A 16,670-nucleotide genomic window follows, 5' to 3' on the forward strand; every position below is an offset into this window, starting at 1 on the left:
GAAAAGATTTGAGAAACTGCAAAAGTAAAAGAGTGGCATAATTTTCTGTTTTAAAAAAAATCAGTGGTCTTAAACCACATCTTAATCCTCTGTCACTGAGGCTGTGAAGTTACCATCCTCACTGAAAAGGAGCATGAAACTTACATTGCGCCATGGAAGAGGAGTAGGACTGATTTTATTCTAATCTCTCTTTCTTGTTCTATGTGAAAGGTAAGCCACTGTAGCTATAGTGCTGCTACAGCTAAAGAAATTCTCTCTGTCCTCTGCACTGTGAATGGGGCAGTGAGAATTACAGTTATGTCTAAAGAAAGACAGATTTTTTAGTCTCATCCTTACTGCGTTCATGTGCACAAAGAAGGTCAGTCACACTTCTTCACATCATCTCATAATAGAAAATCAAGTTATTTCTTTTTAATTTACTTTGTGGCTTCAAGGATTTTAAGAAAGTAAAATGAATCTTTTTTGCATGGTTACAGGACTTTTAGAAAATAAAACTGAAAACCAAACACAGGACAGGAGACAGGATCTTACAGTAATTGTTGAACTTCAAGACTAAAATGTACCTGCTCTACAGAATTGACAAGTACCCACTGCAGTTCAGACACTCAATGTCTTAGAAGACAAAACCAATCCTTGTTGAAAAACAAACGATTTCTGCAGACGTCTAGGAAGGTAATAGAAGGCATCAATTTGGATCTTAGAAGGGACTCTTCCAGTATGTGCAAGCAAAACCAGTAAACACTTTTCCAGGGTTTCAAAGCCTTACAAAGATGATTCTAAAAACTTAGCAAAATCCAGGAGTACAAAATAATATAAAGAATACCAACCACATGTCTTGGCTCAGTTGTGTCATCAAGGCCACAAAATGAATGCTAGTGAAAAAAACAAAAAAAGGAACAAAAACTATAAAATAAGATCAAAAGAAAATGAGGAAAAAAGAAAAGAAAGAAGATGTAAGATATGTAATATGAAATCCAGTGACATAATTTAACAGTAGTTAATTTATATTAATACTAATTGATTGGACCTGAAAGATCAGTATACCAATCTGACTCTGGAAAGAGGCAAGAGGGTGCAAAATACATTATTTGAGGATAGCTTTTGCAAACAGTAACATTTGTAGTTTATGTAAAATTCAGAAAAATCAGGCTTAGCTCTGTGACTTAGTCAACTACGTACTCCTAATTACATGCCTGAAAGATTTCCTGTAAGAAAATTTACCCAGACATGGGTAAAAACTATATGCAACTTAAAGGCCAGAGACTCAGTTACGAGAAAAGCTCAATGTGTTTAAACAGCACTTGCTCCTCATGTACTGGCAGGTAGAATGAAACTGAGATTTTACACTATTGCTCTGATAGCTCTGGAAACAGAACAGTTTGCTGAAGAATCTACAGGGTAAAAATACTGTCACTCTTATCTTCTCATTTGAAAGCATTTTACATAATACTTAAAAATTGAATAAATTCCTGAGGGAAAATAAAAATCCATACTAATGATGAAGTAACTATAAGCAACGTGCTGCCCATAGCTCCAACCAGTAAGTGGGCTCCATTATTAAAACTGCCATTCCTTCAAAAGAAAGTGTTTCCCTCCACAGGAAGTCATCGTGCTCAGTGTCAGTGTCACGTAAACGTCATTCTCCATTCACTTATACATTAAACCTTAAAAAGAGCAATGAGGTACAAGTGTATCATTCATTGATTTTCTGGCAATACAAATTTCTTTCAGGCATTCAAATTCTGAATGAGACTTCATCTCAAGAAAAAAGTGTAAATGTAATATATATAGAAGGAAACCCTGCACTCATTTAGGAGTAGAAGGGTACCAGAAAATGATGAAGCCTTGAGAGGTCTCCTGTCAATGTAACATTAAGAGAGAAAACAATTTTAACTCATTCCCAGCTTTCTGTTCAGCCTGTGATTATAGTATTTCTTTTCCAGTACTCTTCCCCAAACACTGCACATAAGAGCCAGTGCAGATTATGCTAACTGCTATTTTCCAGTTTACCACAAATTGTCTCACCTAGTATCTATGCTACAAACTGTAGTGGTTTACATTTTGGTAGTAGCAACATTAAGAGATTTTATTTATTTTTTCACAGTTGTGAGATTTGCTAAGCATTACCCATGGAACAGGACGAACACAGCTGCTTCTGTCAAATAAACAAATCATAATGCTGTTATTTGACCTAAATTACAGAAAAAATATTCCTCCCCATTTTAGCATAATGACTTCCCTACTTGACAGAAAAACCCAAGCAGCAGATGATGATGAGTTTATGAGGGACAGAGCTTCGTTTATTGCAGTAAGGACTTGAACTAAAATTTGATCTTTCTTATATTAAAATAGATCTCTCAAGAGTAGGTTAAATCCTATTACCATCAGTGTAACTGGGAAAAATCAGTATGAGAAGGAAAATCATTTTTATTGACCAGGTGTTTATTTACCTTTTCCTCAATTTCTTTGAGTTGCCTTTTTTGAAGTTCTATTTTATCTTCTAGTTCTCGAATCCTCTGGAACAAAAAAGTTAAATAGATATTATAGTATCTACTTTGGAAAACATATGAATCAAAAATATGTTAAATAGCTAAAACACGAGAATAAATACCCTTATTAATGTAGCACTTCCTGTTCAGTTATACTAGATGTGCAGATGGCAGGATTGCTCCACATTTCCATAAAACCTTGGCATTTTAAACAAGCTGTGTCTTCATATCATCTTGTTTACTACCAGGTTGTCTAAACTCACCACTCATAAATCATACTTTTAAGATACATACAGAGATAAGGCCACTTAGCACCAAAATTCCAAGAGGTACAACAAGACTATTTTCTCTGCAACTGCCAGGTTTTCTTTACTTACCTACACAGTCAGCTTATGACACTGTTACATTTTAACACTCTACTTTCCTTTCCTGTAAAACATGACTAGGCTTCTGAGATATTTCTGCTATACCAGAAAAACTAAGCATGCTTAGACTTTTGATTCACCACCAAGATGCCATTCTGATATTTAAACCCTTAATTATTAAGACCCTAAGAGCATTAGAGGGAATGTCTCTACTACAGCTCTCCCTAACTTCAAGAACCTTCTTTGTTCAAAGCATCCCCAAAAATATGATGGTTGTTGGGTCCACACATCTGACCTTATTTCTGCACCCCTTTCCTTTCTGTAAGTTCCCTCTTTTTCTTCTTTTCTTTTTCTTTTTTTTTTTTTTGTAATAAATTTACTGGGCTTCTAGATTAAGAGGATGCATTTTATTAGTATGTTTAGTATATTCGGTATGTTTAGTATATAGTAGACTTCATAAAGTTCATAAACTCTTTTTACAGGTAGAAATCTGGGATCTCCTACTAACAGCTTCTGGGAATGAAGGAGCAACTTTTTAAATTATCAGCTCTTTGGAATTAACTGCCTGACCTCTCCCTGGCCTACAAAATTAAGGTTATTAGCAGTTCCTGAACTTTGAAAGGAAAATTATCTTCCAGTCTAATTTCTGTGCACACGCTAATAAATTGAATGTAGAAGCTGCTGCACCACTCCCAAATTATTTTGTTATTATTTTATTATTTTATCCATTTGAACAGTATATCTTTCAGAAAAGGAACTAGTCAATACTTATACATCAGTGAGATCAACTGAAGGTTTGAGTCATTCATCTGCTTTCAACTCAAGGACTTCCAGTGGTGGGAAATGCTCCACACTCACAGCAGCTCACAACATTCCCAGCAGCAGCAACTGATCCCATTACTATTCAGTATTGCGTTAGGAACCACAACATCTAGGCCTTAACCTTTTGAATCTAACCTGGAGATATCCCAAAAGATGAGGTACATCGAACCCACAGCTCAGCATGCCCAGGGCTGTTGCCATAAAAATACTGCAGGCATGTTGCAAACAATAATCTTGATATTATTACTGCTTTTTTAAAGAAAAGACTTTATTTCAATGATTGTCTTGAACACTGTGCAGTTGGAGTAAGTTAATCAAAAACCCCCACCATATCATGCCACATCACTCAGAGATGTCCCCAGATAATAGAAATGCACAAACCAGATTGCCCTCACATGACATAAGTGCATGAAGCCTTGCTGACAGTAACAAATACCTGGAGCACAGCTGTATTAATTTCACTTTTCCTCTATTGCCTTTGAATTGATTTATACTTCATCTGTTCTTGGCTCACAGCATTTCTATCTCTCAAGCAATCGCTTTCATATACTGTATGTAGCAGGAATATTACAAGCCTGTGAGAAGCCACAGGATATGAACCAGGTAGATGTAATCATCTCTGAGTTCTCTGCTCTATTAGCTTACACTCTTATTTCTCTCCCACTAATTTCAGTTCTGCTGATTCCTATTTACAACTGCATCCCAGACCTGAGTGACAGAATTCAACTCTCTGGGGGTGATGCCATGCTCTGTGATAAAATCAGACTGCAGGGAGTTGAGTGGAAAGAAGCAATAACTTTAAACACCGTTTTCACCTTCAGCATTCATTGTGCAAGATGTTTTTTCAATGTGTGTGGAGAACTATCCTTCCAAAAAAGTAAGAACACTAAAAGAACACCAGACATCAGGTGGCTTTCTCACCTCTGGATTTAGAGCAAGTTTTCTTTTATATAAGAACATTTTAATTAGACAGTATTTTTCAGATTAGGGAATTCTGTTAATTAAGTAAAAATTGAGATGTTATTATTCCCTCATGAATTTTTAATCTTTTCAGAAGATTACAGCTATTCAGTTACTCTCTCCAGTTATTCGGAATAGTTCTAAAAATGAAGGCTGAGTTTTCTTTTTTGCAGTTCTCACCTATAACCCATCATAACTGTTAAGCTTGGTGCAACTACATTAGAGGTGGGTGAAAAGACGTTAGAGTTTTAAGGTTAAAAAAAATCATGCATTCCTAAGAATCAGTTTAAATACCAAGGCAACCTAGAAATTAAAAAGGAATACAAACAGGGCTGCATTTCGTATGTGTGAAAATCTGTTTACAGAAAATCTTCGAAATGACAAGATGTGCATCAGTAGGGCAGACATAAATGGGGTGAATATTGCCTGTGGGGCAGATGTTTCTGTATGTATACATATACACAAACATACACACATATACGCCTATTAAGAGACTTGTTCCAAGTTTGCCGTCTAAAAACAACACGCTGAAGTTAGGATACAAGTGTTTAAATAGCCATTGTTCTCTTTATGTAAATGGAAAAGGCAATGGCAATGAAAACAGAAGACTTAAACTTTAATCGAGTAATATATTGTACCTTTGCTACAGGAACTAGAGTTCAAACCTACAGGACATAATTTTTTCTAAAAAGCAACAGTGGGCTGGAATTTTCCACCACTGTATAAAAGCTTGGTGCTGTTTATTTGCACGTGCTTGCTCGTGTTGCCCTGGAGTGTGGCAGGAGGATTATCCAGGGGGAAGAAGTGGGTGTAACTATTGCAGTCAACATCCCATGACTGCACAGGATCAGCCCAGCTCAGCTATTTACATATCCTGAAAAATCTGGTTCAATTCATTACCTATTTCCATTTAATTCAAAAGATGCCTTTAAAAATACGGAAATAATTTTGCAACAGGAAAAAAAAAACACAACAAAATCAACACAGAGATTTAAATTCATGTAGAGTAGTTAACATATCGAGATAAACATATTTCCCCTTTGTGCATATCTGCATTTATAGCATTATCTTGACCATACTGAGATAATAATTTGCAGAATGTGATTTTAAAAATACACATAAGGTACATAAAATAAAAATAGCTTAAATAAGAGTATCTTCTAGAAACACCAACATGTGTTCTTCAGTCAAGAGTTATATTAAACCACTGAGAAAGAAAATACAGAAAAACTTACACATCCTAATTAAGATCGAAGTCAGAACTGCTTGATATTCGGTACAAATGCTTACATCTTTATCAACTCTTCCTTTTATTTGCAAGTGTTAGCAATCAAGAATCTGTGGACTCACTCTCAGATCCTCACAGCACTTGATTAGTTGCTTTCAATGAACTCTGATTTGTTTATGTTTGCAAAGCACAGTTGTAACAACAAATCATGCAGAAATATTTTATTGTTATCAGGATTTTCCATCTACTATCGTGCTATAGATTTAAGTTGATGATAAATCAAGATTTCCTACTGTGTCATATAGAGGTATAAATATTTCAATACAATGATACGTTTGCCTTTGTGCTTGAACAAGGCAGTTTAAAACCAGTGTAATTTCTACAGAACAGACTGTGTGAAGAACCAATAAAATCTATGGTACAGTGCTATTAAAACACTAAGACGTCTTGGTTAAGAAGATACCTACAAATTGTTCTTTTTTTCTTACTTTCATTTTTTTTAGAATGGAGTGGAAGACAAGAGTGGACAATCTGAAAGCATGACAGTAATTATGTTTCCACAAAAAGCCTTGTTATTGGCCTCAATCAGAGTAGGCATAAGGGACAAAACAAAGTAGTGTTCAAGCTGGGTTCCAGCAGCTCCTATGTTACTACAGTCAATAGCTGCTCATTAGCCCCATGAGTGCTTTCTGGGACTAGCAGGGTTCCTGAGAATAACATTTTGTTGTCAAATCACAAGGCCATACAAAGGACTTGCTTTGGCATACAGAAAGCTGAAAAGAAACAGCACAATGAGAACATGACCTGAAAAAGAAGAGTGCTGTGTTAGGGTATGGATCCTTAATATTTGCTCCACACCTGCATTCACAACCAATCTGCCAAAATACTGAATACAAATCTGCCATTCAACTTGCAATAGCAAAGAAAACACTCACACAACTTCAGGATGATGGATGGGCAGATTTGTGAACAGTCTGTTACCACTTCACCTGCACGTATGTCTCCCAAGCATCCATTTTAGTACAGAAAAAAACTACTTGATAAATCATAGTTCCATCAGCAGTGAAGTTTGTTGCCACTGCTCTTCAGGGTCCCGCAAGCAGCCAAAAGGGGCTGCCAGCCTGCTGCCATCCCAAGGTAACAGCAGATGGCTCTACCAGCCAGGCTATGTTGCAATTGTAAAGCTGCTCAGTCAGCATCCAGGCTCCTCCTGGAAATCCATTTGCATTTCCAGGCAGACACAGAAAAAGCGTGCTGAAGATGTGCAATATGTGCCTTATTACTTAACTGCAATTTGAACAGACATTTAAGATCCATTGTAAATTATTTTTTGGTTGTAGTTATACACCCTTTGGCAAAGGAAGGTGGCACTCAGCCTCATGGCACTCACCCTGATAGACTAACAGTAAGCTAAGAGAACATCCAGAAAGTTAAGGCACCTAAAGCATAAATATACTTTGAAGACAATAATTAAGTTATAAGCATATGACAGACATTCTGCTCAAGTATCAAACACTCAGGGCTGTCAAACTGCTTAAAAGAAGCAAATTGAGTATTTTTTGCAAGCACAAGATTCTTAACATGCGTATTTCTTTTAAATGCACATAACCATCATTTTTTTTCACCTCATGGTGGAAAGTCCATCTTTCTGGGAAAAAGGATGCACTTCTTGAAGTGCAGTTATTTACTTAAGTAGTTATTTCACTTTGGTTAATTTGGATGGCAAGTGCCTTTGTGTATCTTCCAGTAATGGCAGGGAAATTCACACACAGCTCTTACTTCTAAGGTAATAGAGGGCTGAGGCACCAAGATGGAAGTGCATAACATTGCTATATCTCGCTGCCTTCCACAAAGCATAGACAGTTCCACAATGCCATGCCTCAGTACTTCTGAGAAAACACTTTGTAATAATGAGTAGCCAGCACAGATATGAAAAGAGCACACCATTGAAATAAAGGCAGCTGGTTCCTTGCAGACCATTCAAATCAGAGGTGAGGTTCAATGGAAGGACGTTGATGCATTGCCAATGGAGAACCAGTTAAACATGTTAGGTGTTGATTTCAAAAGGGAAATTTCTTTAATTTTCAGTATGCTCTGGTTTCCCTGGCTGTACAGCAACCTCAAGGATATAAGCACCTCTGGACCACCTAAGGAATCAAGGTTTATGTGAGATGAAAACAGTAAGATGGATATTCACCAGGAAACATTACTCAACTTTCAGTAACAGATAAATTCTATTAGCACAGGTTTAAAAACCTGCCTTATGGAGTAAAGAAGAACAGATAACAAAGCTAGCAGTGCAAATGATATTATTGCACTTCAGATACTTCATATCATTGAATGCTTTAACAAGTATGAAAAAACTGCTCAATTAAAAAAAAAGTTGATTACATTCCCACATAGTACGCATGAAGTATGTATGCACAGTTGGTATTAGCAATTCATCTACATTAAGTATCTTTTCCATGAATACACTACCCGTTCTAAAGGAGCACTTAATAAATGGTAATCCTCCCAGTGAGCTCAGTGAGCCCTGGATTTCAATCACAGAGCCTTCGTTTTTATTCTGGAGGTAATAAATCAGCCCACTGATGATTTGTCATCATTCTGAGACTTTGACATCTCAGGAAATTCTGCATTACAAAGAAAGATCTGAAGTGTAAAGAAGTGCCTTGCTACTCAGAAAAACCGACGTGCAAATTTTCCCTACCATCTAACAAAAATGTGTTGATTTCTTAAACTTCTTAGTTTTTCTTTTATGATACTTCAAATTCTGATGAGAAATGGCCCATCCCTCTGTGCAATTATGCAATTCATTTAACACATTCAGGCTTTTTACCTAATCATTTTAGTAGGAAACACAGATTTTGAGAATTCTGATGCTTCCTGATTATTGGATGTGCTGTAAATGAAATGGAACATCTTTGTTTATGTCTTTTGTCCTCTCCAATTCACTTGTAGCACAAGCCAACCATTCTCAGTCCTGAACCAACGTTGGATGGCTTCAAGACCTTGGATGGCCAGCTGGGGAAAATGCTACCAGGAAAGAAATTCCACGGCAAATTTCAGCTGCTGAAACAATGAGACTTCATGCAAGTTCATCCAGCTGCAGACCCAACAGTCTTGTTTTCTAGAAAAGAGAGTAAGTAAAAGGCCAATAGGAACAAACTTTGTTTTACTGGCAGCTACATCAGAATTTATCTGCCTGCAAAATATACTTTTTGTCATGCTGCTATCATTGCGAGAACACAACAGTGTAATTCTAATCAGCGGGTATAGAAATCACCTTAATAGTTCCTGTGACCCACTCTTATTGGATTTACGTCCATCAGCAAATCAAAGAAAACAATTTGATAATTTTAGCACAAAGCAGACAAAGGAGGATTTGCTAAGCTGCTTATGTCCATGGCTCTGAAATGTTTGAAAGGTTCACGCCGATGTACATTTACAGGATGTGCACCATGGATGGACTATATCAGATGCTGAATTTTTGAATCTAGCATATGATCAAGAACAAAGAAAAGAATCAATGTTGTTTCATTATATCACTCTTTTAAGCAGCATCTCAAGGATATCAATATGCAGGTATGTAAGGTACTTACTAATGTGAACATAACTACGGTACATGTACAAATTTAAACAAAGATGCATATAAATTGATATGCTTTTAGCTGTTATTCAAATCACTTAGATGATGGATAAAATTCCTTAATGAAAAAATAAGAACATAATATATATTTAAATCAAACGTACTTTAGCAGTTGTTTTAAGGATTATAATGTATATACAATAAAATACATATGGGACAATTATCACACGCATCTTCTCAAGCTGTTGTATCCGCTACTGTAAGAAACTGAGGCTTAGGAATCCAAATATTCCCTTTAGTTTCATATTCCTAGATTGTGATTTTGCATACTTAACATAAGGAAAAAAAGCAAGCACATTTTAATATCATTAAATTAAGCTATTTGTGTTGCCATCTTGTTTTACTTCATGAACAAAAACTTTGGGCCAGTTGAATATATTACATCATCTTTGATACTCTATACTTCTCGAAATTATCGTCAAGATACTTCTTTACAGAGTAGGTAATAACCCATTCCTTTCTGTGTTCTGAAGTCTCAACCATGATAATCCAATTGATTATTATTCAAGTAGGAGAATTGTTCTTATTAAGCTTTGTTACACAATTGCAATTGCTTTATTTGCCTTCCTGAAGAGAATGAATCTTTTAGCAGCTCCACTGATGCATCCTTCAGTATGGAAGTTAACATGCACTCGATTAGTAGTAAACCAGTGAATTTTATAAATGCATTTCCCTTAAAATAAATGTTTTTTATAAGCTGATACTAAACATGAAGATATGGCTTAATATTTACTAGTAAACTTGATTTATTACTGAAGTCATTTAAGCTTTAAGTATATACCAAGTGGTTATTTCAAGTCTGTGGGAGCTCAGAAGACCAAACATTCAATATCTTGACTCCCTGACTGTCCAGACATGTCATTATTATTAAAATATTATTTTTTAGTTAGCACTAAATTCTTGTTATCTATATTCTTGTATTTAAATAGAAAACTTCAATGTAAGTAATTATCACGATACATACATGAATTGTGCATATGAAAGTACATTTAGCCTACACTCTTTACACCTTCTATTTTCTGTATGCTCCAGTACTCTTTCTGTTTTTAGAATTTCTTTCTTAGCCTCCACTGTCCTTGCTAAGAAACATAGGGCATTCAGGATTTCAGCATTCAAATTTCAGGTGAGAGTTTTCTAGATTCTGTTCTTACTCTCAGGCATGCAGTTGCTCTTGAGTACAACCGGAATCAAACCTCACTAAAGGCAAAAGCAGCAGATTTTTCATTTACAATTTGTAGGTATTGCGCCAATACAGCTGTCATCACTCACACAGACAAGTGACATCACTAAAGCAATTAGCAAATCAGCATGGTTTGATCTGAAGCCTAAACAGACAGAAAACATATATAACGAAGCACTGTAGGATAAACATGTAGAAATGACTAAAATTAACTCTCATCTGTGGGAATTAACACAATTTTATTGTGCTGCTGTTTTTACAGCAGCAATGATGGTTTGAAAGACTCAATATTCACTTCTGCGTAGTAAATCAATACCACAGGTCAACTGTGATTAACCCAGTCATGATATGCTTGATGACTATAGATTACAGTTAGCTCCAAAAGCATTTGTGAATACCAAAAATGCACCATCACCAATAATCTATCGTAGACTGAACAGTGAATATTTCCCAACTGCAAACATTCATAACTGCAAAAAAATCCTTGATTGCCCTATGGATTCATCTTTACATACAGCTGCATGCAAATAAACGGGGATGAACTTTGCTAGAACCATAACAGTTCGGCTTTAAAATTAAAGCATTAAAATAGATGATATTTATCAAGAAGTAAATTAGTTAAGAATTACCCCAACCACTGATGTGTAAGTAATCTTAGTAATACTTTTACCTTACTTACTGTGACAAAATTGTGGGATTTTGACCAAGTCACAGACTGGCACAGGGCAACATGCCAGAGAGGACAAACTAAAGATAACACCTTCTCATGCCTATCATCAAGGTATACCAAGCATAGCATCCTCTCTAATTTGATAAAATAAGCATCCATCTCTCTGGCTCTCCAGAGCCTTCTTAAACATTAAGCCTTAACAACTCTCCCCAGGTGAAAAATAAATGGTTTATCAACCATAACAGATTACACAGTGAAGTAGAATAACTGCTGAATTTATCCAAGTTCTACCCGAACATCACTAGTATATCAAGCAGCAAATCTGAGCTTGCTTAATTAAGAAGTTGATATCACTACTTCAGAAATATACTGTACTGCTCTACTTGAAGTAATCTTTTCTAGGAGAGGTTTTTTATAACTACACCACCACATTTTTCTCCTTTCCAGAAAATGCTTACTGTGAAGCATGTTATTTATGTAAAATCCCCTCCCTCACAGAACCAGCTAGAAATAACCCTCGTAATTTCCCAAATGCGCAAAAGTCATGGCTCTGCACAGGCTAAAGCATACATGCTAATTTTAAAAGAAGTCCTGTTAGAAATAAACTGGCTTACAAAAGCTCATAAAAAGACTATAGCATACAATATAACAAATACAGGAACAGCAGTGGAACAGCATGCACCCTATGGCTAGGAGCAAATAGCACAAGCTGCTTGTGACAGATTTTTAATTAACATATCTTGCCTCCCACAAATAGAGGGGATGATGGAAATCAAAGCACCTTCTATGACTTGAAAGGAATACTGTCATTATGTTTCAGCCACAGATCTATCCCCCAGATCTGCATGTTGCTCTTGGAGTTAATAAAAGTTTTGTATGTCTTAGCAACCAGATCTAATCAGTGTTTGTCTGATTTGGTTCCACGGAAGCCTGGTTTCCTTCATGCATATTGGATACACATGAATGATTCTATTTATACACTAATAATAATAATGTGAGGCTAAACAGGCACAAGATGAACAGAGCTACCAATACAAAACAAGGCTTAACATCCTAAAATATGTTTATTGCACTCAAACATTTAAACACGGTGACTAAAAACTAGGGCTTCATACCTACACAAATGAGCACACATAAAGCAGCACAGGCTCACTTTGGACAACTTTTATTCATGCATGTCTGCATCCTTTTCAGACAGTATATTCTGAAAAAACATTTACCTTTCTTTGTAAAACCAGCAGGTCCATCATGCTGCCATGTCATTCTCCTTATTCTCCATTTCAGTAGATTAAGAATGGTGCATACAGCAAAAGCACTGTAAAGTGCATAAATGTGAACAAGTCTTGACTACATTTTTGCCAGAATACAGTGTAGTTGGTGCTTGCTAACGGCCCTGTGTCAACAAAACCTCTGGTGTCCATAAATTTATCAAGAAAAGAGGACACTCATTTAATGTAGCACCTAAGGATATTTAGCACATTTAGAACAGCTTCATCCTTATGTGAAGACTCTGACAACTCCAAAGTGCTCTCTTTTTTGTAGCATTTCAACTTCTGTCACCAGCTACGGCAGACATTTTTAATCCTTGAGGATTAGCACTGTGATACTACTGTTCCATACTACGGCTTTTTGTTTATTCCCTGCTGTTTTTTTAAGCTGTACATATTTTTGCGCTACTACTAGATTATCAGCATTGACCACTGGTCCCATACCAATATAAACCTCAGGAAGAAAACAACTGAGAAGAAACTGAGTAAAGGATTTCAAATGCAATATGCTTGCTTTCCATACCTTGGGGAAATTAACTGCCATCTTTGACTTTGTTTTTCCTGTCAACAACAGGGGGTTAAAAATAGATGACTAAAATGCTTAGCTTCTTATTAGGCAGTAGAATTAGCTTAACACGTCCTGCAGGGTTACAACATTAGTATGTCGAGATGGGCACAAAATTCCAATGACACACATAAAGTGGATCTGGAGACAGATATATAAATATCCGCAGCTAATGAGGCTATGCTTACATTACCATTTTCTTTAAGGCAGAAGTGAAGTCTCATCCCATATAGGATAAGGGGCAATGGTTTTAAACCAAAGGACAGAGATTTTCTCTAAATGCCAAGGGAAAATTTTCATTGAATAGGTGGCAAAGTGCTGGAATATGCTGCTCAGAGAGGTTGTGAATGTTCCATCCCTGGAGGTATTCAAGGCTGGTTTAGGTGGGGCCCTGGGCAGCCTGATTTAGTGATAGGCAAGCCTACCCTCAGCAGCAGGTGAAACTAGATGATCTTTGAGGTCCCTTCCAACCCAAACCATTCTATAATCTATCATATTTAACTTTATGTGTGGAGCAATCCATAAATACATAAACCAGATATGTTCCAACATATCTTCAGTGAGCAATATATGGGACCAAGCAAACAACCCAACCCAACCCAACCCAACCTAAATATCTAAAATGCAATTAGTATAGCTGTAGTGTCCTTGGAAGGAAGTGTTTAGGTCTACAAATCTACTCCTATTAGTACAACCTATTTGTCAATGTCATGCTTAAACAGGAGCTCTGCCCAGGTGTACAGTGGGACCACAGAAAGATCTTAGCCCATTATGGTCCCTCAAACAGTACAAGCCAGATAGGAACAAAGGACCAGATAGTATCTAGTCTGATGGAAAAATCTCACACTGTACATCACTTAGATGTAGAGAACTTAGAACCAAGTGTTCAGGAAGAGTGATCTGCTCCTCTGAAGATCACTCTTGCAAATATCAACATAAAATTTTATCATCTGTCAGATCCAGCAACAGATAAACTCTAAAGAAAATCTGAAATGTCATGAGCCTCAGCAGCACCTGACTGAATAAGTGTCTATGAGAGATAAATGGGATTTATACAATTAATAAAAATGTGTATTCCTCAGATGTATAAGCTATTTTGTCAAAGGCTCTGGGCAAAGACAGATTTGTGGTTGCTTAGAGCCAAAAAGAGATTTAGTTATTTATTTTAACTTTCAGAGCTACTGCAAGAGGTAAAAAGACTGATGCTGTACTCTCTAATCAGTGGCAACACAAAATCCCATTCACTCCTACTAAATGTCAGTGAGAAACAGTATTTAGTAGTTCTGAAAAAAAAATAAAATAATCAAAATGCTGGCTACAAGATCAGACTGCCTAAGAAACTGGCAACTAAAACCCATTCTCAATAACTTCAGCCATGATAATAACATTAAGCAAATAACTTCTGACTCCATCTTAATTGATCAATAGATTTTCATAGATTTACTCTACCCTTTCTTTCTGACACTTTTACAACTAGTTTGTGTCTACTTTCTCCAGCCTTCTGTACACCTTCACTGATTGGACACTCATTAACAAAGATTTAAGAGTTGCTCATACCCTCCTGATCTCAGTGTTATACCTCCCAAACCAAGGGAACATACTGAGGGAGTAAGAAAAAGGAGACTTTTAGAAAGCCAGAGCTCAATTCAAACACTGACAGCATTTCTCATCACTGTAGGATGAGAAAAGATGAATACAACAGTGCTAGAACTAATATTATATACCGATCTAGTCTGTGTTAATCTACAAAGCAAACTGAAACAGAGCTTGAGCCAAACCGAAATGTAATTCCTAACCCAGTAGGCAGTACTTGAAATAGCAATAACGTCCTGCATGCATTTGCATAGTATGTTTTGAATACATGATTACAGATTTGCATAGAAAGCAGCCAGAGCAACCAGAGGGCAGTCTCCAAGTCCTACAACATCTGGCTGCATCTTCCAGATGTTACTATAATGAGGAACCATACAGGAATGATTCCTTTTGGAATAATTAACTCCCTAAGCCATGCAGATCTCTTCTCTCCGTGAATATCTGAACAGAAAGACCCGTCATCATACAAAGGATTCTTTAATAAACAATTACCACGCTTCCACAAGGCAGGAATTTCCCTGCATCTATGTTGTGTTTGTCCTGAAGGAGATAAGGCATTTCTGAACCAATGTTAAGGCATGAAGGCTTGCTAATAGTTTTCATAGTGTTAAGGCATACAAGTTTCCTTCCATTCTGGCTTTTCCTAACGTAAGCCTTAAACTCACAATAATCCCCCCATGGAGTCCTGTGGATGACTGTAGTTCTACACACAAGAGGCAGACTGTGCAACAGGATGTTGTAGTGAGACAGTGGCTCATTCTGCGTGCATACCATGCCCAGGCCCACAGTGTCCTCACACTGCCCATCTCCCTGACGAGGGAGCAGTGCAAGGTATAGACTAAGCCCTACTTGACAAGGTGCAGTGAGGTGCTGCTGTATGGGCAGTGGCAGCCACCACAGAGTAACGCCAACGGGAGGGTGCAGAGAGAGCGGGGATTACCTGCTGGGCCTGCTGAAGAAGCTCCATTCGCTCGTGCAAGATCTGGCTGTCAAACTCACGGCTCTGCCTCAGGATCTGCCGCCGCACCTTCTCCACAGCAGCCCGCAAATCCTCCCTCTGGGCTTCAGTCAGCGATTCACTCGCCCGCCTTCCTGGGTCCTGCTGCAGGGCATTATACAGCGTGGCTTCCAGCTCCTGGATTTTCTAAGGCAACCCAAATCACATACAGACAGGCTGCCGTTTGAACCCAGCAAGCACACAACCCACCCGCAGCTCGAGGAGAAGGCCAGCGAGCACAGCCGTGGGCAGGAGGGAGGAAGGACACAGACACGGGACAGGAACAGGACAGAAAGCGGCAGCCATGAGCAGTGAGGAGCATTCCACACACAGTGCGCAGAACCACCCAGCACCAGTACACACCTGGCTGATTTCTCTTCTACTAAATGATTAATTTCTTCCTGGATAATAGGTCTGCTTTTAATATGTGACAAAACCCCCAGACCGCTGATACCGAAAATTACAAAATCACCGAAAACTGAAAGTTTCCCTTCTGTTGCGACTGCTTTGCTAAGTCACTCTACAAAATGACAAGCCCACAGCATACACAAAAAAAGCTTTAGACAACAAAAATAGTGGTGCCTTCTCTCTCTCTGGCCTTACTGTCCTGCTATCCACTGCTCAACATCGACTTCACTCCCTTTGTTACCCGTGACTGTAAGCAATGAGGAGAGAAACACTGCAGCGTGCACTAATCTCTCTTCAATCTTTCTCCCTTTGTCAGACTGCTAATCAGATTCTAATACACTAACTCAAACTGAAGCATTTGACAAACCAGAGAGCACAGGAGAACCTGTGTGGAGAACCATATTCCCAAGAGGAAAGAAAGGAATCACGACAGTATTTCTCTTGCTCCTGTGGTTAGCATATTTCTATGTTTCCCA

The 16,670-nt window shown here is 37.5% G+C and overlaps 1 protein-coding gene across 3 annotated transcripts in view; it reads right to left on the minus strand.

Annotated features, from left to right (window-relative positions):
- LOC100549054 (janus kinase and microtubule-interacting protein 3-like) overlaps positions 1-16,670 on the minus strand; it is a 69,725-nt gene that overhangs the window by 20,433 nt on the left and 32,622 nt on the right. The window contains exons 16-18 of one of the 3 annotated variants that reach the window (XM_010710400.3): positions 15,730-15,933; positions 2,451-2,516; positions 828-872 (exon numbers count right to left, since the gene is read on the minus strand). In XM_010710400.3, the coding sequence (XP_010708702.1) occupies positions 828-872; positions 2,451-2,516; positions 15,730-15,933 (315 nt within the window). Of the gene's footprint in view, positions 1-827; positions 905-2,450; positions 2,517-15,729; positions 15,934-16,670 lie in introns of those variants that run through there. The other 2 variants (XM_010710402.3, XM_031553190.1) reach the window with 2 other exon arrangements.

This window comes from Meleagris gallopavo, chromosome 4, assembly GCF_000146605.3.
Source record: "Meleagris gallopavo isolate NT-WF06-2002-E0010 breed Aviagen turkey brand Nicholas breeding stock chromosome 4, Turkey_5.1, whole genome shotgun sequence".
NCBI classification, from domain to species: domain Eukaryota; kingdom Metazoa; phylum Chordata; class Aves; order Galliformes; family Phasianidae; genus Meleagris; species Meleagris gallopavo.